Source organism: Leptonychotes weddellii, chromosome 8, assembly GCF_054177405.1.
Source record: "Leptonychotes weddellii isolate Sample4059 chromosome 8, ASM5417740v2, whole genome shotgun sequence".
In the NCBI taxonomy this organism is placed as follows: Eukaryota; Metazoa; Chordata; class Mammalia; order Carnivora; family Phocidae; genus Leptonychotes; species Leptonychotes weddellii.
The window spans coordinates 27,310,834-27,334,948 of record NC_138376.1 but is presented as its reverse complement, the minus strand read 5'-3'; the positions used below and the strand labels follow the sequence as shown (position 1 = coordinate 27,334,948).

General features: G+C 46.2%; 1 protein-coding gene across 5 annotated transcripts in view; it reads right to left on the bottom strand.

Moving 5' to 3' along the window:
• Positions 1-421: 421 nt before the first annotated feature.
• C8H6orf89 (chromosome 8 C6orf89 homolog) overlaps positions 422-24,115 on the bottom strand; it is a 46,284-nt gene continuing 22,590 nt past the window's right edge. For 3 of the 5 annotated variants that reach the window (XM_081828113.1, XM_081828112.1, XM_081828114.1), the window contains 5 exons: positions 22,079-22,233; positions 21,807-21,946; positions 20,345-20,474; positions 17,403-17,526; positions 13,028-14,529 (listed from right to left, as the gene is read on the bottom strand). In XM_081828113.1, the coding sequence (XP_081684239.1) occupies positions 14,435-14,529; positions 17,403-17,526; positions 20,345-20,474; positions 21,807-21,946; positions 22,079-22,233 (644 nt within the window). In that variant the 3' untranslated portion in view covers positions 13,028-14,434. Of the gene's footprint in view, positions 8,598-13,027; positions 14,530-17,402; positions 17,527-20,344; positions 20,475-21,806; positions 21,947-22,078; positions 22,234-24,115 lie in introns of those variants that run through there. The other 2 variants (XR_014147634.1, XR_014147633.1) reach the window with 2 other exon arrangements.

The following is a 24,115-nucleotide window of genomic DNA, read 5'->3' as shown; positions in this document are numbered from 1 at the left end:
GGCTCCACGCTCAGTGAGGAGTCTGCTTGACATTCTTTCCCTCTGCCCCTCCCTGCTTCTCTCTCTCTCTCTCTCAAATAAAAAAATAAATCTTTAAAAAAAATGTTTTACTATGAAGTGGTCATAGTAAAAGACTAAAAGTATAGATAATAAAAAAGCATAGATAAAAGTATAGATATAAAAATATAAAGTATAGATAATAAAAAAGATAATAAAGATGGAAGGAAGGAAGGGAGGGGGAGAGAGAGAGAAAAAGAGAGAAAGAAAGAAAGAAAGAAAGAAAAAGAGAAAAACAAGTTTTAGCAGGATCTGACCCACGCTATCCAACACAGTAACCACTACCCACGTTTGGGTAATAGAAAAGATAATAAAATAAAGTATAGATAATAATATAGATAATAATATCTGGCTTCAGAGATAAAACATGGAGGCCCCCAGCATCCCTTCTCTGGACGCAAGCATTCTCACCTTTCTAGATGTAACCTTGGTCTGAATGTGTTGTTTGATATTTGCATGATTTCCATTGTACTTTTACTAAGCACTCCGTATCCACACAACGTGTAAAACTAGTTTGTTTGTTTTAAAACATTAGCACTGTCTGAAGGAACTCTGTGGACCTGTTCATTATCTGCACTGTTCAAAATGGTGGCCACTAAGAGCATATGGTTATCAAGCACTTGAAATGTACCCAGTGTGATTAAAGAACTTCATGTTTTATTTTAATTAATTGAAGTTTAATTTTTTTTTAAAGATTTTATTTATTCATTTGAGACACAGAGATACAGAGAGAGAGAGAGAGAAAGCATGAGCAGGGAGAGAGGCAGAGGGAGAGGGAGAAGCAGGCTCCTCGCTGAGCCAGGAGCCCGATGTGGGGCGTGATCCCAGGACGCCGGGATCATGACCTGAGCCGAAGGCAGACACTTAACCATCTGAGCCACCCAGGCGCCCCTTGATTAATTGAAGTTTAAATAGCCAATTGTAAATCAAAGTAAAAAGCAAAGCCAAAAGTAAATCAAAGGCTGATGATTCTCAAACACCTCCTTCACATGTGTCTTTCCTTCTCAGGAACCCAATGGCTCCTACCGCCTGTCGCATCTGAGCTCAACTCCTCTGCTTGGACCCAGGCCACCACGACCTGGCCTACCCTATGACGCCCTGTGTTTGCCAACCTCCTTCCAATCCCCTGCACACATCGTGGTGTTCCCACCTCTGTGCCTTCATTTTCTTTCTTTTTTTTTAAGATTTTATTTATTTGACAGAGAGAGATACAGCGAGAGAGGGAACACAAGCAGGGGGAGTGGGAGAGGGAGAAGCAGGCTCCCCACTGAGCAGGGAGCCCGATGTGGGACTCGATCCCAGGACCCTGGGACCATGACCTGAGCCGAAGGCAGACGCTTAACGACTGAGCCACCTAGGCGCCCCTGTGCCTTCATTTTCCATGTCAGGCTCCCATCTCCTCCTGCTGGAAATGTCCATCTTCCTGCCCCTCCTTCACATATTGAAGTCCATTAATACCTGGGAGAGCCTTGCTCAGGTCTCACCTTCTCTGGGAGAGGTTCTCACTCTGCAGCATCCGTGAGGAAATGCTCATGAAGAGCCTGCCCTCAGGGAGCTCACAGCCTGGTTTTTGCGGGTGATTCCCATCCACTCCGTTCCCAGCTGTCCACACGTCCCTTGCAGCTTAGTGTGGATGCAGCTGTGCAATGGCAACGTGTGTGGGTAAGGCCAGCGTTCGCCAGGAGTGAGGGGCAGTCGTGGCTGGCTTCCTGGAGGCCTGAAAAGGAAACTGGAGGTGGGAGGACCAACCACAGCGTTGCCCTGGCCCTCAGCTCCCAGCGTCACTGCACTGGAGGCCCTGAAATGGGTGCTTCCCTGGGCACTGCCAAGAGACTGACGCATATAAACAGGAATGCTTGTTCATGGGCTCACACTTCTCTTTTGGAGACACATCACACGGGAACGCAAGTATGCCTGCTGTATTTTCTTATATTTACTAGATTTTTGTTAGCATGGTTTCAATACTTTCCCTTGGGAGGGTGGGTGGAAAATAAGATTTTTTAAAATTTTATTTATTTATTTGAGACAGCGAGAGAGTGCACACAGGTGAGGGGCAGAGGGAGAGGGGGAGGCAGACCCCTGCTGAGCAGGGAGCCCAATGTGGGCTCCATCCCAGGACCCTGGGATCATGACCTGAGCCGAAGGCAGTTGCTTAATGAACTGAGCCACCCAGGTGCCCCAAGATTCTTTTTTTTTTCTTTTTAAACAAGAGAAAATGGAATATGGTAGGTAAGAAAATATGAGTTCCTGATTAGAACAGAGTGAAGAAAACTTGAGGTCAGGAAGGGAAGGAGAGAGAGTCTCAGCTCTACCTGGTGAGGAGAGTCCTCAGTTATGAAAGAGCAGAAATGGGGCTTTTGTAGCAAGTACTAAATGGTTGTGTAAATCAATACTTGGTTAATATGATAAAAATGTTAACATTTGTTAAATTTTAGTGGTGGGCACAGATGCTGTTGGAATTGAGAATATACCCAGAGGGTACAAACAAAAGACCTGGCCCGAGCAGCCACATTACGCACAAGACATTGAGAAAAATGGTATGGTAGCTATACAAATATATGGGAAAAAAATGAAAGAGAGGAACACGCATATATAACTGATGAAAACCAAGTCTAGAAGAAAACGTCATCTAAAGAACAGAAAAAAATTCCCTATAGCATGCTGAACTATAGAAAAATTAAATAACAACATGATTTCAAGAAAGTAAGCAAAGATGAAATGACAGAATGAGGTAAGAGAACAAACTGAGTGCACTTTCATAAAACTAATGCATCAGAAATAACAAGTGGATATGGCTGAAAAAATAAATTGATCTAGAGGGGAGGCTTGAGAGAATTATGGGAAATGAGAAAAAAGATAAGTATTAAACAGAGAGAACACCATAGTTGTAAAAGATCAAGGTCATGAAACAAAGGAATAAACACAGCATCTGAAACAGAAAACCCCACAAATGGAAAAGAAAAAGTATTCATAAAGAACATATAAGCTGTGTAGAGACTAGACCTGAAGAGTTCTCATCACAAGGAGAAATTTTTTTTCCTTTTTATTGTATCTATACGAGATGACAGATGTGAACTAAACCTACTGTAGTAATCATTTCACAATATCTGTAAATCAAACCACCATGCTGGACACCTTAAATTTATACAGTGACTTGGGTCAATTATTTCTCAATAAAAATGGAAGAAAAAAAAGAAAGAAAATATAAGGCATTTTTCCCCAAAAGAAGAATGGAAATGCAACTCAAAAGAGCACACTTTAGTCCAGGAAAAACTGATAAAGAACCAGAAAGATGGAATTCTTCAGGCAGACCAAAAAAAAAAAAAAAAAGGCAGAAGAAAATCGCCTTCATTTTAAGGGGGACTCTGAGGCTGGCCCGTCTTGTCCCTACCAACAGTCAATGCTGCCACATGACAATGTGATGTCCCCAAAGTTCCGAGCAAAAGGAAGTGTGATGCAAGAATGTTTTACTCAGCCAAGTTGCATTCAAGTATAAAAACCGCAGAAACATTCTCAAACACAGAAGGTAACAGCGTTCATGAGCCATGCTTGAGGAACTTTGATGAAATTCAGCCAAGTAAGAGTCTGAAAACAATTCAGGGGTGAAAAGTGGTGGTGAAAGTATTACGAGTGAGTCACAAATCAGCTTAAATATAAGATGAGGGCTATGTAACTTTGAGAATTATGGTTTCACAGCAGAAGGCAATGCATGGGTTTTGAGAATATCAATATACATACAGATTAACACAAATTGAGAAGCAGAGGAAGAGATAAGGAGAGAGAAAGAGCAAGCGATTTGCTCATCTTCAGAGCCTTGAACCATGCCATCGAAAAAGAGAAACTTATTTTTAAAGATTTTACCTATTTATTTTTAGAGAGAAACAGAGAGTACACATGTGAGCAGGGGGAGGGTGAGAGGGAGAGGGAGAGAATCCTCAAGCAGACTTCCCGCTGAGTGTGGGGCCTGACGTTAGAAAACCTTATTAAGAATCATTCTAGTTTCTTGAGGTTTCTCATAATCTTAACCTCAGAGAGATCTTTTAGGAACTGACATTTTTTCTGTGGGGAAGAAATGCCTACTTCGGTTTCTTGTTTCTTCTGTTAGATTCACATAAAATTGCTTTCTTTTATTCTTTAAATAGCATGATTAGTTCCATTTTAATAAAAGCATTTCTATCTCACCTAGCTAGAAGCATCCTAGGGATGCCTCATATACTGTTCATCTAATGTTATTAATTATCCCTGGGTGGAGATTTTCATAAGATCACATGAATTATCTTCAATTCTTTATAAGAAGAATGTATCACTTTGACAAAAATAATAAAGTCATTATTCTGGAAAAAATAAGTGTGAAATATGTCTTCAACATGGTGTCTGGAGGCTTGTCAGTTGGACTTAATAAGAAAGCCTAAAGGACATGTGTCATGTTGGAGGAATGTGCACTAATAAGCTGGACTTCAAACTGAGCAAAAGAAAGGACATACCAAAGTTCACAAATAGTATCATGGGATAGGAATTACAACTTCGAACTAACAGCAACCTGGATGCAACTTGATCTACAGATTCCACACAACCCCAACCAGAATTTCAGCAAGTTATTTTGTGGATATAGGCAAATTGATTCTAAAGTTTTCTTTTGTTAAGACTTTTTTAAAAGTAATCTCTACACCCAGCGTGGGGCTCGAACCCACAACCCCAAGACCAAGAGTTGCATGCTTTGCCGACTGAGCCCGCCAGGTGCCCCTGATTCTGAAGTTTATATGGAGAGGCAAAGGATCCAGAATCACCAACACAGTATTGAAGGAGAAGAACAAAGTCGAAAACTGATATCATCCAACTTCAAGACTCAGTATAAAGCTTCAGTAATCAAAACAGTGCGGTATTGGCAAAAGACTAAGACAAACGACCAACAGAATCAATAGAGAAGCGAGAAATAGACCCATATGAATACAGGCAGCCGGTCTTCGACAAAGGAGCAAAGACAATACAAGAAAGTGAGGATGATTTTCTCAAAAAATGGTGTTGAAATAACTGGACATCCACATGCAAAAAAAAAAAAGGAATCTAGACACAGACCTTACACCCTTCGTAAAAATCAGATCCTACCTAAATGTAAAACACAGAACTATACATCTCCTACAAGATAACATACGAGAAAATCTAGATGACCTAGGGTATGGTGAGGACTCTGTGTACAATGCTAGAGGTATGATCCATGAAAGACACAACTGAGAAGCGGGACTTTACTAAAATATAAAACTTCTGTAGTACCGAGAGGCAATGTCAAGAGAATGCAGACAAACCACTGAGTGGGAGAAACTGTTTCTAAAAGATACATCTGGGGGTGCCTGGGTGGCTCAGTTGGTTAAACATCTGACTCTTGATATCAGCTCGGGTCTTGATCTCAGGGTCGTGAGTTCAAGCCCTGCACTGGGCTCCACTCTGGGCATAGAGCCTACATGAATGAATGAATGAACGAATGGCTGTTATCCAAAATACACGAAGAACTCTTTAAAACTCAACAATAAGAAAACTAACAACCTGATTACAAGGTGGGCCAAAGACCTGAATGGCACCTCAGCGAAGAAGCTACACAGATGGCAAGTAAACATACGAAACAATGTTCAACATCATGTCACAGGGAATCGTAAATTAAGGCAACAATGAGATTTCACTACACAACTATTAGAAAGGCCCAAATCTAGAACACTGACAATACCGAAGGCTGGTGAGGGTATGGTGTAACAGGAACTCTCATTCATTACTGGTGGGAATACAAAATGGTACAGCCATTTTGGAAAATTTGGCAGTTTCCTATAAAACTAAACATTACTCTTACCATATGATCCATCAGTCATGCTTCTTTGGGTATTTAGCCAACAGAATTGAAAACTATGTCCATGTGAAAAGATGCACACAGATGTTTACAGCAGCTTTATTCATAGTTGCCAAATCTCCGAAGCAACTGAGATGTCCTTCAGTAGGTGAATGGATAAATAAACTGTGGTATATCCAGACAATGGAGAATCGTTCAGCACTAAAAAGAAGTGAGCTATCAAGTCATGAAAAGACATGGAGGAACCTTAAATGCATATTACTAAGTGAAAGAAACCAATTTGGAAAGGCTACGTACCGTATAAATCCAACTATCTGACATCCTGGAGAAGGCAAAACTATGGAGACAGCAAAAAACCAGTGGTTGCCAAGGGTTAGCAGGGAGGGAGCAATGAATAGGCAGAGCCTAGAGGATTTTGAAATCCTCTGGCAATGAAACTATTCTGTGTGATACTGTAGTGATGGATGAATGTAATTATCCATTTGTCCAAACCCATAGAATGTATAACACCAAGAGAACCCTAATGTAAACTATGGACTTTGGGTGACAAAGATGTATCAACGTAGGTTCATCGATTCTAACAAATGTACCACTCTGGCCAGTAGTGGGGGAGGTTGTGTTGGTGGGGTGGGGGTACGGGGCCAGACAGAGGGTGTATAGGAACTCTTTCTGCTCGATTTTGCTGTGAACCTAAAAGTGCTCTAAAAAAATAAAGTTTTGTGGTTAAAAAGAAGAAAAACCAGCCTAGATGTTTCTAGGAATTAGAGATGGTTCAGTAGAAGTGAGGCACAGTGAAGGAGGAGTGGAACGAGGCTGGAGGGGATGACCAGCACGTGTCCTGTGGGTAATGGAGTCACTGAGGAGTGCTGAGCAAGGAAGGGGGCACATGCCTTAACAAGGGCACTGTAGCAGCTCTGTGGATGGTGAATGGAGAGGGTGGGGTGTGCTTGGGAAACAAGCAACTACTGGCGGAGTCGAGATAGGAGTGGAACTGTGAGGTTCTCACCTGAGACAGTGGCGGTGGGGCTGGATATGCAACAAGGAGGCAGAACTCTCCAGAGTTTGGTCCTGATCAGCAGAGGCTGAGAGAAAAGACAGGAGCCCTCCAAGGCTGCCACAGTCACGGCAGGAACTAGAGGTGCTTCTGGAGAGAACGGGTGGAATGAGCTCGTGACACTCGGGTGTACAAACTAGGGCTCAGGCGAGAAGTGTGGGCTGTGTGCATCGGTTGGAGGTGACTTGGCCCCGGGTGGAGAGGACAACACAGGACTGAGATCTTGCAGGGAGAGTGTTTCTCCCAGGGAGAGAGAAAAGAGGAGAGCCCAAGGCAGGACGGGTAGGGGAGACCAATGTTTTGGAGACAGGCAGAAGAAAATACTACAGAGGAGACAGAAGTGGAAAAGAGGAGTTTCAGGAAGGGAATAGTGAGTCTCACAGAAGCCAAGTGCTACAGAGAGAGAAGGGGACTGAAAACTAGTGATTTTGCCACCTTTTCACATGGAATCAAGCCCTCCTCCCTTTTTTCTTGTTGAAGTCCAGCTTTCAAAAAGGTAAGTGAATAGCACCATGGGATGGGATGATTTTTGAATTTTTGAAGAACATATATTAGCTGGAGCAAAGAAGGATGAATATACATTTTGTAAAAACAAGTATTTTTATTTTTATTTATAAGATTTTTCAGAGAGAGAGAGAGAGAACGAACACAAGCAGGGGGAGGGACAGGCAGAGGGAGAAGCAGACTCCCCACCGAGCAGGGAGCCCGACGTGGGACTTGATCCCATGACCCTAGGATCATGACCTGAGCAGAAGGCAGACGCTTAACTGACTGAGCCACCCAGGTGTCCCAAAACAAGTATTTTTAAAACTAACTCCGAACTTCTTGACTAATAATCCAATAATCATTGAGCAGGATGTGACTTAGCCTCAATAAGAGAACAGTGAAATAAATGGCATATCCACACCATGGAATATCAGCCATTAAAAAGGATTAGAGCTACGCCAGCTGACTTGAAGAGAACTCTGGGACGTACTGAGTAAGCAAAGCAACAAATGAGTGCCTGTAATATGACAGCATTTTTGATAAAGCAATGACAAAAATCTTGATTTATGATTATGATTAGAGAGCATGGAGGAGACCGTGGAAAGACACACAGGAAGGGAGTAAGCAATGTGGAAGAGGGAAAAGTCTGCAACAAGAAACGCAGGAAAGTAAGACAGGACACTAAGCAGCATGTAAGAAATAGGGTTTTTTTTTTTTTAAGATTTATTTATTTTAGAGAGAAAGAGACAGAGAGAGAGAGCATGAGTGGGAGGGGCAGAGGGAGAGAGGATTTCAAGTAGACTCTGTACTGAGCGTGGAGTCTGATGTGAAACTCAATCCCACGACCCGGAGATCAGACCTGAGCCGAAACCAAGACTCGGACACTCAACTGACTGCGCCACCCAGGCGCCCCAAGAAATAGTTCTATTTGTACATTTATATAAAACTTGTGTGTAGATAAAAAAGAAATTACCAAAAAAATACGAACACAGCAAAATGACTTAACTCAAACCTGCACTGGGTTAAGTGAGTGCCGAGTGTGGCCCTGATCAGTGGCAGCTAGCTCCCGTGGGCCAGTAAGGGGCCTGGCTGACCTCCCAGGAGAACCAAGGACATCCACGGGGGAGGTGACACCGTGATGGCATCTGGACAATGTGCAGCCAGCTGGGGAGACAGAAAAAGGCAACAAGGGTCTCATCGGATTCTAGGCAAAGTGCAGGGATGGGGAGAAAAGAGGAATCTGGGAAAGCTGGGAGAGAATGTGAGAGAGGACAGGGCCAGTGGGGACAGGTGACCGGGAGGCCCCCGAAGGCCCCTCAGGGCTGCCTAATGAGTACGATGTGGTTAGAGGTCTCTTGAGTTATGGGGGAAGAGAAATCTGGAAATTTAAGAATGACACCAAGTATAGCAAAGTTCTTATCAACCATCATACACACTTTTAATTGCAAAAGTAAAAACTTTCATTTACATACATTCTTTACAGGGCGGAAGTCTTTACAGGTTTGCAGTACATTAAGTTATCGTCAACATTCTGCACCGAACACATATTAGAACAGCACATACCATCTGGAGCATGCGTGGTTGGGACCGGTGTCTGTCTCCCTCGGCCTACTGGAACCTTCCCTGGTTCCCTTGAAGATGCACGGCAGCTGTCCCAACGCCTGTCCCTGACGAGGGTGGGGAAGAGGCTGAGCATTAGCTGCTGGCTTAGCTCTGCCCCTCCAGTCTGCTCCCCCAGCCTAGGCGTCTGTTACTGACCCTTCCAAAGGAGGGAGGAAGAGAGACCACAGCCAACATGTTTCTGAGGGGGACACTATGGCAACAAGTTGGGGGGGGGAAGTTGCCAGTCATGATGAGACTAGGGGTTCTTGGGAATGCCATGTGTCTGTCTGATCCTGTCACAAATTCTTGTGGATAAGAGAGAGTTTGTTTCTGAAAGGGCCAAAAGTGTCCTGAGGAGCTGGAATTTGGAGGCTGGGACACGGCTGATCTTTGAGTAAAAGTGGCTTCACAGGATGACCTCACCTACCCCACAGAGCTGTTGTGAGGAAATGAGGTTAACTAAGCTTGGCACAGCTGATGGCCTGACTGCCCAGTTTCTGTTTGAAACTCTAGACTGGTTTCCCTTCTCTGCTCAGGTGCCTGCAGCTGGGGCTCATGCTTGGATCCATGCTGCCGACTGACAGACGCACTAAGTGGAGGGGAAATGGTCTCCGGGTCAGCCCCAGCCCCACCATGTCTGGACGGTTCCAGGCCTCCACTAGGAGTTACATAACATTTCTTCTCTCCACTCTTCTGAAAAGCTCTGGACATTTCCCAGTCTCCGGAGAGAGGAAAATGACTGATGTATTTAGCTCTAATGCTTAAATTATGCAGGGCAGGGAAACCAGACACTAAGGGGCCTGGACAAGAGACAAGCTGGCTGGACGGTTTCTCACAAAGGCCAGTGCATAAAACCATCCTGTGTCCAAGGGTGGGCCGACCTGGGTGTGGTGCAAACAGGGGAGCACCTGTCTGTCTTCTTGGGAGATGCTTTTGTGGAAGAAGCCACTAGATATCAGGAGGCTGGGGCTGAGGAGGCCAGGGAGATGCTGATGGCGACACAGCGTATTCCTAGAGCCTCCCATTTTTCATTTGCTACAGGGCTATCCCCAGAAGCACTGGCACCTTCCAGCCTCCTGGCCCAGACACCCATCGGCGCTGTGTACAACATGCATAGCTCTGAACAGAGAGAATCTCAATCTAAAACGCCATTTAAACCAATATTGCACTGTATGTTGACTAAAATTTAAATTTAAAAAAAGGGGAGAAACACCATTTAAAGCACATCCCACATTGCTTTCCTTCTTCTAATTTTAGTGGGTGATGGGTCACCACTGTAAGTTAATGAGTGTGAACTCGTGAACTCAGGGGTTTCTCCTCCATCACTAGGAGAGCTCAAAAGCCTAAAGGACCCCTCTGATTAAGAACTGATTCTCAAGAGGTAGTCATGATCACTTCTCTCCATGTAACCAGACAGCTTTGGCTCTTTCCCCTACAACTTGGCCTTCTCCTGTGGGCAAGAATTAGGTAAGAAGTGAACATTTGCTTTGGGGTTTTGAATGTTCATTATGGAAGCCACTGGTTAAGGAGCAAACTCTCATCCCAGACTATATTAAAATGAGTGAGGCCATTACCTGCAGCGAAGGAGACTGAGAGTTTTTAAAAAACAAATTGCTCCTACACAGAGGTCTATGCTGGATTTGGGAAGAAGGGACGAGAAAATGGAGAGCTGACAAACAAGTGAGGTAAACTCTAAAGGGAGCCACAACTGGAACTGGGCAGAGTCCCTCTTCTGGTCACACATCTGGAAACGTGTGTGATGGGAAAATGGCTGGACACAGTTGTGTTCCAGCCACGCTCACTCTTAAAGAGCTTTCAAATGGGGAGGGAGAAAGTGAAAGATTTTTATAAAAGTCATCTGGTTAGATTCTCTCCTGTTCCCTTTCTGTCCAAAACAATCTTGAAAACAAACCCTGAAGAGTTCCTGGCTTGCTGACCCTCTCCCGAGGTCCTCCTGACCCAGTGCAGACACGCCCCAGGCAATTAAACCCACAGCTTCGCTCTCGCTCTCGGGCACCACACTGTGCTGAGGCCGGGAAACAATGTGCTGCAAAACCAACTACCTGCTGACCTGCAGTTAACTGTTCTAAGCCCTGTAAAATGTTTCCTGTAAAATGAGGATCTAACACCTACTTGACAGGACTGAGTAACGATTAAAGGAGATCACGGAGATTGAGGCCCTCTTAGAATGGACTGGACAAATGTTACTATTCTTTCCCTCAGAAAATGAGTCCAAATCTGCCCATTTCTTAAACTGTTTTGTTCTTCACAAAATAAGTAGATTCTGTGTATTTGTTTTTTTAAGATTTTATTGTTATGTAATCTCTTCACCCAACATGGGGCTCACACTTACAAGCCCTGAGATCAAGAGTGGCATGCTCCACTGATTGAGCCAGCCAGGCGACCCTAGATTCTATGTTCATAAACCATAATATTTGACTCCCTCCCTTCCCTAAGAAAATTGAGTGTGGGGAGAGGATAAGTTCTGCCTGAACAGGTGTAATGTCTTGTCAATACTTGGCCCCTGCTGACGTCAGGGCATCTGGACATAAATGCTTCAAACTGGTGCCAAAGCAGCCTTTCTCCCCAGAGAGAGCTGGGGATACAAGTCTCTACTCTGGGTGCCTACAAGAAAAGTGAACCTAACCCACGTGTGGAGGTCACCACCATGTCACCTCTTCGTAAACACTCGAAAACTTGTGAGCATTTTGTTCTTCTTGTGGTGGAGGTGGGGGGTTGGTTAGGTAGTCCCACCATGCCCCCCAACCCTTCCTCCTCATCTTGATGACCCTCTTTTGCACACAGGGTCATGCAGAGGGACTTCTGCTGCTCCCATGAGAGCTGGGTGAGCAGCACCCTCACACAAAGTCTCGGGCTGCCAATCCAGGCCATTCCTGAGGGAAGCCATTCCTGTGTTCTGCTTATCAGAATTGCCTTCAGAAGAAGGCAAATTACTTCTATGTATCCAGTAATTAAGAGCTGAAAACTCTCTTTGGAAAATTTCTCCCTTAACAGAAATTGACCTTCAATTCTGAACAGGATAGATTTTAAGCTTAGGAAATGCACGAAAATCTGTTTCTTTGCGGCCACACCATTTTTTTGTTGCATTGTAGACAGCTCAGGGGCTTAGGGGACTTTCCAGGAGATGCCTCAGAACAGCAACACATGCCAAGGGTTTCTCAGTTTTCAGTTTTGAGCTGAAGTGGATATTTTATGAACATTTAAGGTGAGAAGGGCAGGAGTGAAATGGGGAAGGAACACAGGGTAATTCATAAAGACAAAACAGAATCTCAATCATCAAAACAGTTTCTTTTCCTTCTAAGAAACCCTCTTTTGTTAACCCAAAGGGCCCAACTGAAGAAAACTCTAAGGAACTTGTTTACATATAATCCTTCTCCATGCACAGCACGGGTAAGGACACTGCAAAGGCTCGAAAAGCTTGCACAAAGCTGGCCTTGAAATGATCCCTCTGAAATAAGACCTCTTAAATCATAACTGCTCAGCAGCATGACTTTTATATGTACAAAAAATTGTGTTTTTCCTGTATTAACCCACACAAGGCGCAGACTTGTTTAAGGAAAAATTCCCTCAGGTACCGTTTATCCTAATTTCATTCAAGTCCATGGAGGCCGATTATTTCCACCCTGAGCTCTGTGAACCATTCTTGTCCTTTACAGGCTCACAAAGCAAGTCTTTCAGTGCCTTGCTGATCCCCACGGCTGCTCCTGCTCGGGAGATGAGCTAAGGGAGGGCCCAGGGATAAGGTACAAGGACACCTCCAAGGACGCAGAGGAAGGACCCTGCAAGGAGTCACACCTCCTTCTCTCGCCACTGTCTGCCTCTGGTCCATTCACTCTGCCATGGACACCTGTACTCATCTGATTTCTGAGATTCAGAACCAGGGGCCACAGTCGGGTTTTCTTCTTCAGCTTGGTGACAGCATGACTAGAGGCCAGGTATCTAGCAGCCTCAATAAAGGAATAAAGGGGGAGGAAAAAAGAGGAAGAAAAGTATCCTTATTTACACCATTTGATTAATACATATTAAAAGCACTTGGAGAAAACAATGAGCATAGGGAATCACCCAACTGAAGGAACATACCTTTATATGTTTACGAACAATAAAACTACCTCACCTTGTTTCCTAGTACAAAGAGAGAAATCATTTTAAGACAGAAGATCCCAGAGTCGCACACCCAGCTGGCAAACACGTTGGGTCTGGAGTTCCTTCCCCAACCACATTACATCAGCTTTACACAGCTGTAAAACATCTTCCCTGCAGAAAGCTGGACCCTAAAGATCAAACCCGGGGAGGCACCCTCTCCCCAGGCCAGCGCTCTAACTCATCCCCTCTGAAGACACTTGGTAAACGCAACCCAGTTGACAGAAACTGTGCTGCCTCAGCAGTAAAGGGCTCTGGACCAGCCAGGGAGGGGAGGACTGGGAGTCCAATTTCTGAGAAACCATCCAGATAGGCAAGCGAGAAGGGAAGGGAGCGGGGGGCATAAGACCCTGATCAAATGGAGGGAAGTATTACCTTAGAAATTACTATTTCCATTACAATCAGACTCCACCCTGGCATCACTGAGACTCCGAGTCATGGACACTGGGGAAAGCAGTGCCTTTCTCGAGTGCAATGAGATTATTTAATCCTGTTTCACTGGCTTCTAGATTCCATTCTGCTGGGGAAACTGCAATGACTTCTTTAATCAGGCATGGCTTTCCACAGAAGTACAGGCTGGTGTGGCCAGGAAGACAGGACAAGCAGGCTCACCTGGTAAGGGATGGCTCTGACGTCAGGACTTGCCGGCTGCCCTCTCTGTGGCCAGGGAGCCGGCAGAGGGGATCAGGCTGTGCGAGAAAGGGAAGGCACCAATCCCGTTTCCTGCCTGAGGGGCAGCCTTGAGGCTGCGGTTCCAAGAGGTGTGGAAGATGGAAGAGCCCAGTCTCTCACAGGCAGGTACTGGCAAAGTCCTGGCCAAGCAGCTATAGGCTGGAAGAGTTGGGAGGGCCAGGCTGTGGCCACGACCTCCAACATACGGCTGGCTCATACACGCATGCAGAGGGCAGGTAACTAGGTAGCCTTGGGAAGCAGTTCATTGTTTTTGTTTTGTTTTGTTTTGTTTTTTTTTTAAAGATTTTTTATTTATTTATTTGAGACAGAGAGAATGAGAGACAGAGAGCATGAGAGGGAAGAGGGTCAGAGGGAGAAGCAGACTCCCTGCTGAGCAGGGAGCCCGATGTGGGACTCGATCCCGGGACTCCAGGATCATGACCTGAGCCGAAGGCAGTCGCTTAACCAACTGAGCCACCCAGGCGCCCCGGTTCATTGTTTTTATTTCTCCCCTTTCAGTCTGGTCTTCAGCTCTCTAAGTTGTTCCTCTGTACAGTTCTTGTTTCCTATAGTTCTGAGAGGGTGGTCCCATCACAGACGACCAAAGGCTGGACCCCTCTGGCTATCACGTAGACCTTCCAGTGGGCGGCGCTGGCATAGCCTTGAAGGGAAAGAGCAACAGGACAGCAGGTGAATGTCAGGGACGGGGCACACCTGTGGGCAGGAACAAGGCAGGTCTGCCTCGCATAAACAGCCCCAGTTCTCAGGCTTCTGTGTAACCTGACATCCAGCAGGAGCCACTGTGAACCAAAGCGCCTCATTACCACCACTAGCCTGGGGAACGAGGACCCAGTTCAACAGGTGTACAAAGGCAGGATGCTCCAGATGAGGCTGGAGCTGGGCATCAATTCTCAGGCCCGTGTCATCTTTATCAGCAAGAAGACAGGACAAGTTCCGAGGGGGAGTAGGACCCCCCTATCCAATTCCCCTAATGTGATCTCTAATACCATCTCATTATAGAACATCCCGATTAGCTCAAACCAACATGTCCTAAATCATGTTCTGCAAACAGCAGCATCCCGCAAGACAGTCCCAGGAAAATGGGTTCCGTGGTCAAGGAAGTCTGAGAAACACTAGGTTCCACCAAGGCTTCTGGAGCCTTCGGTACACTAATGTGCACTATATATTGACAAGACAGGCAGTTCACAAAATCAACTGACCCAACAGCCATATTTGCCAAGGGCCTTTCTAAGGGGCTCCTGTTCCCATCCCCAAGGGTCATCAGTGATCTGAGGAACGGTTAAGGAAACACTGACCTATATTACAAGTGGTGTAAACGTAAAAGCTTTAAAAACTTGAACACTTCAATAATCTCCTGATGGAAAATTCTCTGGACTATGATGTACCTTACCTTTCTTTAAACTGAGAGCACTGAACAGAATTTAACCTCTACTTGGTGACTCAAGAAAGGTCACTCTGGGCAGTGACTCTTCAATCACGGCACACGTGTGGGCTCACCAGCGTCAGCCTCCGAGGCCTGACCCCTACAACGTTCTTGAAAATGCCTCTCACCACGGGTTTTCTGGTGATCTGGGTCCCTGTCCCCTTCCCCTTGGCCTTCAGAGGACAATGTTATTTTGTCAAAAACCACAGAGCCTGCTTGTCACAGCGTGATTCTTAAGGGTCCCTGAGGTGCTGGAGCTGCCACCTGTCCTACAAGCAGCCCTGAATTATCCTCCTTTGCTGTCAGGGTCTGCCTTCCTGTCCTTGTCTTTATTTATTTATTTTTAAAGACTTTATTTATTGAGAGAGAGAGAGAGAGAACATGATGGGGGGAGGGGCAGAGGGAGAAGCAGACTCCCCGCTGAGCAGGGAGCCCCGATGTAGGACTCAACCCCAGGACCCCGAGATCATGACCTGAGCCGAAGAAGGCAGACGTCCTCCTGGTCCTCGTCTTTAACTGTGGCAGCCGCAGCCACGGCTTCTGTTTCTGCCACTGCTTCAGGAGCCCGCTGTCCTCCCCAACCCCGCCACCCCGTTCTTCTCCCAGACCTGCCCTCTTCCTCTTGTTCTAGTCAGGCCCCCATCCTTCCCCACATCACTGTCCTGTGGCTGGCCTTTCACGGACACTGCCGCCCACAGGCCTCCTTTCCTTCTGGTCAGCAAACCAGCCAGTCAGAGCATGGCAGGTGATCATCATGCCTTGGATCTAAGGCTTTCTGCACTATTCCCACCAGGCTTTGATGCTCAAATCTCCTTTGATCACTGCCAGTCATCCATTTACTCCCCTTAATTCTATAATTGGCATTCTAGATGTCTGTGGGATCCAGAAACCTAAACTTTGGATAACTGAGGTGTTTCTGCAGTTGTCTGAACTGTCAGGCATTTGTAGAACAGAAGACAGAAACTATTTCAAGCATCACTATACACTCAACCCCAAATGCCACACAGACTCGTGCAATAGTCCTGCCTTATGGAAGGGTCACTCCACTACAGGAAAATAGCTTCAGAACTATTTCTACACAAAAATCCTCTTTTTTGCAGTAATTCCCAAGGGCCAGGCCAGCTGTGCTCCATTATCAGTTAATGCTTAATTTGTGCATTATTTTCATTTCTAAACTGAAAAAAATTATGTAATGTGGATTAAAGCTTGTCAGAGTTCGCAGTCCGGACCCTACTTCCAAATGAGGGGAAAGGTTTCCAGCGACCAGGATCTTCTGAAGAGGTAAAATTAAAAGAAATCAGTTGGGAAGATCAGCCTGGGCTCTGTCAGGGGCGCTAGGCTTCCCCTAGGCTTCGTGAGGCAGAAGAAACACAGAGGGCAATAGTAACACTTGGTATTTGCTTCTGCCAAGAAAACTCTACTGTCAAACTGATTGCTACGGACAGCAGTTGATTCAAACCTGCTTTTTTGGAATAGGCTTTTAGACTATAATGCACAGAACAGGCCACAGTTGGGATATCATGGAGCCAAGGGTGAGTCATGACTATGGGGCGGGCCCCCGGCTGTGGGACCCACACGGAAGGTAATACTTCCCCACGGGGCTGTTGCCCTTGCATACTGCTTGCGCTGTTTTATGAGCAAAACAGGCAGAAAAAGCATTTCCTCGAATCTAGAACTGTACCACCCCGGCCTGACTCTGTTGCAGTGGACACGTAAAGCTTAATGCTTTGCCTAGCTGATGGGAACTTGGGATGGTCACCTCTCGTCTCTGGGTCTCAATCTCCTCATCTGAAAAATAAAGGATGGCTCTAAGCATTTCCCATAATGCCTTCTAACTGGAAACTTTTAAGACCAATGGACACATCACGCATTCTAAATGTCTATACAAGGAAGCATTTCTCTGTGCTATGTTTCCTCCTTAACATATTGTTCCACCTAAGCATAAATATTGACTCTGCCCATAAAAGAAGCCTATTTTTGACTCTACTTAATTGAAACTTTGTGAAGACAGTATTTAATTCTCACAATCGTTTCTGAGTTGAAAACTACACAGCTCCTGCGGCTGACCTTGCCCCCGGGGCCCCACCTACCAATGTCCCCTGGCTCTAGCGGTGTCGCCAGCGACTGGCAGTGTCTTTGGCACTGGGCGGGGGGGATGAGCTGCAACACGGCCTCACCGCTGCCAACGATAAACAGGTCATGCATCCTATGCATCTGGAGGAAAAAAAACAAGGGAGAAGGAAAGGGAAACAAAATAAAAACCAGTGCCAGGGGAGATGAACATACAAAAATATATATATGGCTCTGACTTTTCTAGCAGCCTAAGCGAAAGGGAAAAGAGAACCAATGACACAATTCACAATTATGCCCAAAGGACAAAAACCAACTAGTTTCTCCTAAACCTGGCATCTCCTGGTACTGAGACCAGGGACTCAGTGTCCCTATCTCCTGGTACTGAGATCTCTCTGTGGGTTCTCCTAAAGAGACACTGTGATTTAGTGGGAGACTTCCTCAGCCCTAGCCCTAACACAGATCTAGCACGAGCTTCATAATTCACGGCTATTTCTAGCCACAGCTCCAAAGGAGGCTGAAGGTAAATCATCTACGTACAATTTAACAGACGTCTAGGAGAGGCCAACACATAGTGGTCTAAGTATATGATCTTCCAAGGGTCTGGCTGGATCCAGACTTTTCAGAGAAATAGATGGCCTGCATTTCCTTTGGGCAATGTTCCATGGAACAGTACTTCTTGCTGCCAGGGTTTGGAGGAGAATTGAACAGCAGGAAGTTCAAGTTCACACTTCTGGGCAAGACCTGGGTGAACAGATATATCACACTACTGATGAAAAACTAATGACAGTGAGAATGGCCTTAGACTTCGAACCCTAAGAAGGCAGCCAGGCTCTGCGCCCCCACAGTAGCGACTGCACTTGGGAGGGCAGACTACCGCCACCGACGCACAGAGTGCAACCCGCTCTGTGCCAGGTCCGCTGCGAACCCTGGTCTTGGGGGGGGCAGGGAGTAGGGACAAAGGGAGAGGCCAGGCTGTTCTTGCTCAGGCTTTTCTTCCAACCTAGATGGTGAGAGAAAACCTTTAGGGCCTCTCCTCCCTGTCTCCTCCAGGAAAAGCCTTTCTATGCCCACATAACACAAGGGTCTGAAGGCCAGCTCCCCGGGCCACGTCCTGGTTTGCCCTCCAGAGCACTGGGTCCCTCCAGAGCTTTGGTCTGGGCCCTATCTTCTCCTGTCCCCAACCCTGGTCTCTCTGTTGCTCCCACAGCTCCTGGCCAGGATGCTGTTTCCACGGCAACACTAGAGCCATTCAACTGCCAGTGTCGTGACAGAAGGAGGACTAAGGAGGACTAGTGGCTTATGACTGACTGGCAGAGGCCCTGACACCTGCAGTCTTAAAGAAATCCCAGGACACCAAAACCCAGTGGATGTAGCTCTTTTTCATCCAGGCCTGAGAGGGGGTGGGACCATGTGCCTCTACCCCCAGGAGGGGAAGAAACAGACAACGGGATGGAGCAGGCCAGCCCCAGGCGACCCTGTGCACTGGGTGATGTGGGGCTGGCAGCCAGCCCCTCACCTCTTTCCCCAGTGCCTCTTACAATCGGATCCCCACTGCTTATTTTCTATCCCAAGGCTGCCCCACAGACATATGACTTTACCGGGCTCTAGGGCCCAGGGATGTGGACAACAGGGTGGAGTAACGAGGCTGTCGAGAAAGGAGAGCCTGGGCCAGGGCGGGGAGCAGATGCTCTAAGAAACCAGATTCTCAGGATGTTTGCCTATTTGGATCACTCCCCTTCCCAAAACATGCTTGAGAACCACAAGATGACTCTGATAGGCGTCTGAGTAACTTAGTATTTACCTTCTGGCTGGGATCCTCGGTGTTCCTGTTAAGCAGACTGGTGAAATTAACTTCAGATTCAAGTGGGAAAACCAAGATAAAGATAAAAGCTCTCGCCCAGAATTATATCATCATTATGAAGATGAAATCATACTAGGGCCCTGAGTTCTAGACGGGGACAGCAGAATAAACTTCTTTAAAATCTGAGGCAAGAGCCCAGCACCTCCACCCTACTGCTGGCAGACAGAAGTTCTTACTTCTAGACAAAATGATTGTTTTTTATAGGCTTTGAAATTCCTTTACCACGATTCAGCAAATTTGGAGCCAAACAATAGTATTGGGAGGTTGAAAACACAACCCGAGGTTGGTAAGGGTCACAGTTTGGGAAATTTCATCCTAGTAATTCTTCCAAACCAATCTAAACTCAAAAACCTTCCTCAGGAATGAGACTCAACGGGAGAGCAATTCAGAGAAAAAAGTAAAAAGACACAACATAGAACAGCTTGACTCAGTCCACTGGCCCCAGAGAGGTAAATGGGGGCTCTGGGTACTTGGCCGTGGACTAAGTGTTGCTATCCAAACTGGTCTGCCTGCCTCAGGCACATCCCGGCCACCCTTTAATCCCCAACCCTCTCAAGCTTTTTGCTTTTCCAGTTCTCCACCTGAAGTTTCTCATTTGTTTATTTCTGGGGAAAGGTAACCTGGAATGGGGGTTGGTGGCAGGGTGAAAAGCCCTCCTATTAACTTGCTGTGTCCTTGGGCAAATCATTCACTCTCTCTGGAGCTCAGTGGCCCTATCCACAAAATGAGTAATATGGGCTGCTCATTTATAGCTTGCCTGCTGTCTACTTTGAGGTGGGGAAGTCAGACTAACTGCATCCTTGGGTCCCTTTAAATTTCAGGATTTTACTTCCTAATGTAGAAAAGTAGCTTGACCTCAGGTGTCAAGGGCAGGAAACAGAGCTGCAAGGTAACGAGACTTTCTGTAAGCATGCCTTTGTGGAAGGGTGGGCCACTGCAGGTCTCCTGGCTAGCAACAGGTGGAGAGAACTGTAGATTATGTGGGTGTCCCTTCAATTTACCTTCTGAGTTGACATGCAGGGAAGGAAGGGATTATGACATCAGCCCAGGCGCCAAAAGAGGAGAATTCTAGACCCAAGTCCTCTCAAAATGTCCTACCTTACTACCCACAATAGGTTCCGGTTGAAGAAGGAAGCACTTTTTTAAAGAGGCATCTTTTGGAAATGGCAGGTAGGTGAAAACAGGAAAAAGCTCATGTAAAATGTGTGCTCTGTTTAGAGGTCTTCTCCTGTAAAAGTTTGAAAGAGACAAAAGCAATTCAGCTGGACAAGCCAGCTTCTATCTCCATGACTAACAGAGAGCTAAGCAAGGGTGGGAAAACTGTGGGCGGTGGGTAAACAGGGAAAAATATCAGGACAGTATCTTAAGTATTAGATTAATGAATAACAGTCATGCCAAATCAATTAATTGTGACATGCACACGTACACACATAACTCCACAGCCAATAATTTGTACATGTGGGTGGGGTGTTTATAAAATCCAGCTAAAACAACATATAGAGGAAGGAAAGAAATGGTCCATTCATTCTATCTTGGAAAAGAGACTGAAGTAACTAACAGCAGACCAGGCGGGAGAACAGAAGGGAGGAGGAGGAGGCAAAAATCATGAACTTTCTTCTAAGGTGGTATGGCATGCAATGGGAAGCCTGACTAGTTAAACCAGAGTATTTGATCAGGCAAATAAATGGCAAATTTTAAAAAAGACAGAAGCATTGAGAAATTATCTAACAAAAAGACCAAAAAAGCAATTTTAATTCTCTTTTGGAATGGTTCTAGAAGGAAACTGGCTTTCCTTCTTTTTTTCTGGAGAGCAACCTTCACCCCAAAAATGGACCATGTTTTCTTTTTATTTTTTTTAGAGAGAGTGAGCGTGACCGGGGGAGGGGCAGAGGGAGAAGAGCAGACTCCCTGATGAACACAGAACCTGATGGGAGGCTCAATCTCATGACCCTGAGATCACAACCTGAGCCAAAATCAAGAGTTGGACGCTTAACCGACTGGGCCACACGCGCCCTGACCATGTCTTCTACAGGACACAGGGAGGAAGAGGGAGACAGACCTAGGTTTCAATCCTGGCTCGGTGACCTTAAGCAAGGTACTTAACCTCTCTGATTCCCACTTTTCTGATCTAAAAAATGACAGTGATAATTCCTACTTCCTACAGCTATTATGAGCATCACCAGTGAGGAACAGACACTAACCACTAAGGCACACAGCCTGGCACAAACAAGTGCCAGGAAATGAAGTTTCCCTTCTATTCTTCATGCTTTCTCTTTAGCCCTCAACACTCAGGATGCACAAACACAAATGTTAAACATGTCCTCAGAAATAAATTATGATGCTATCAGGCAATCTCAGTGTGTACTTATGGTGACAGCCCTCTTGAGACACCTCTTGGACTCATCACTGGTTTTTCAACAGTGAGGTTCTATCATTTGACTTGAAGAGTGCCTACCCAGTGCGAGGCAGGGGAGGGTCTCAGTGGTAGCTAGTATTGTTCTCACACTTGGTCTGCCCGGTTTCTACCACATGCAGGCTAAGTGCCCTCTTCCACACTCACCACGGATAAGGAAATGGGAACCACCGTTCGGGAAAGCAGCGCCACCACTTGTTGAAAAACGCTTCGCTGAAACCTTCCGTTACCTCAGGGTACTGGCACAGGAAACGCTGAAGCTCCTCTGACAACAAGAGCTGTCCCGTCTTGGCAAGGCAGAAAACAAAAGCAAGACAAAAACCAACACAGGATTCCTTCTCAGGCATGTCACAGAGCCTGACGCTTGTGAGCCATTAAACAGATAACCTATCAGTGGGAGAATCAGGCTTCTTGCTCACCTTGATCACCAGAGGATGGAGTCTCTCAAATTTCTTCGGGGTATCTTCCAGGAGCATTACCTTGAGGGGTAATTTCTGGGCACAGCCAGTGCAGTTGGCAGGGATGGGGTCTGACTCATTCTGCTCACAGTTGTTTGTCCACCAAGGGTCAAAGTCTGTGAGAGGAAGGGATATGGAGAAGGCAGATGCAGAACACAGCGGGTAAACCCTCAGCCTCAGCAATGAGAGTAAAAAGGAAAGACACAATGATTTTTAAAAGCTAACGATGATCAGCACTGGTGACCTCCGAAAAGGTACACATGAAATAAGTAGCCTCTGAGGAGGGTGTAGATGGCACAGGGGAGAGGGGTGGGCAGGAGAGGTATGTTCTTCAGTATATTCTTCTACACTTCATGGAAAATATTTTTTAATATGTATACGTATCTCCTAAGTCAAATCAACTACGTCAACCAGTTGGATAAGATATTCAGCAACGTGGGGATGGAGATAGAGCTGTCCCACTGTTTTCTTTTTTTTTTTTTATAAAGATTTTATTTATTCACTTGACAGAGAGAGAGCACAAGTAGGCAGAGCGGCAGGCAGAGGGAAAGGGAGAAGCAGGCTCTCCGCTGGGCAGGGAGCCGGATGTGGGGCTCGATCCCAAGACCCCAGGATCATGACCTGAGCCGAAGGCAGACGCCCAACGGACTGAGCCACCCAGGCACCCCTGTCCCACTGTTTTCTAACCCGTGACCCAAATGTCTGAAAGTCTACAGCACATGGGGGAGGGGCAGGCAGAAAGGGTGGTCCCACCATCAGTGATGAGCCCCACTGTGTGTCGTCTCCAAGTGGAGGCCAGGATGACTCTGGGAAAGAGGAGTGAGAAAAGATGGAGAAGAGATAGGACTTCTCATGAGCCCATCTCTGGGGTAAAGTGAATTGTATGTGCCCACTAAGTGCTCTGTGGGGCACCTGGGTGGCACAGTTGGTTAAGCTTGGGACTCTTGGTTTTGGCTCAGATCATGATCTCGGGGTCAGGGGATCAGGCCCAGATGGGCTCTGCGCTCAGCAGGGAGTCTGCCTGAGATATTCTCTCTTGCTCTGCTCCTGCCCCCCTGCACCCCCCTTTTGGCTCTCTCTCTCCCAAATAAATAAATAAATCTTAAAAAAAAAAAAAAAAAAAAAAGACAGTGCTCTGTCCCAGCTCAGAAGTGGGTAGGGACCACTAACCATGGTGTCTAGCCCCCAGGGCTGCAGGTTGGTCAGCAAGGGAAGAATGGCCGACCAGTCCCTGATGTGAGTGCTAGTTGCCTCGCCATCCCCCTTCTCTCGCAGGTCCTCTGCTGAAGAGTTGGCTCGCTCTCTGGATGCAGCCCTTCTCAGTTTCCCTCTGTTCCTTCCCTCTGACACCATTCTGTTTCTAATGTTATTGCATTATTTCTTGTTTGCTTTCTGTTCCACTCTGGGTTTCCTCTGTGTTCTCTGAGATATGTGCTTATGATAAACTCTAATTTGGATCCAAAATTTTCACAGATGGTTTCTGATTAAAACCCAGTGGAGACCAAATCGGGAGAAAGCCTAGAACAAAAGACAAACAGACCACCAAATGTGGCTGAAATTAAGTCAATTCTCTGAACCAATCAACACACTTGGAAACTGACTCCTAACCACAAAACATTTGCTGCAGTCGACAGCAAGTGCCCTTTCCTTGTTTTCTTAAGGCAACAGTAGTGGCGCGGAGGAAATCCCCACCAGGGAAGGACTGCATTTGTTCTTAGCTTGTCTCCTGAGCACCCTCCAAACACCCTCCATCTCTTACAGACAGAACCTGTTTCCTTGAGGCAGCTGCCACCTCCCCTCCTCACGTGCCTCAGTTGTGGGCAGACTGACAGCCAGGGGACCCTCTGCTGCCCCCTTATCCTGCCAGGGGCCTCCAGGGACAGCCAGGAACCCTCCTGTGGCACCTGTTTCAGGTGGCACACCGAGTCTGCAAAGTTACGCTTTTTTCTTCTGGGATTTTTTTTTTTTGAGATAGAGGGGGAGAGAGAGAGAGATTAT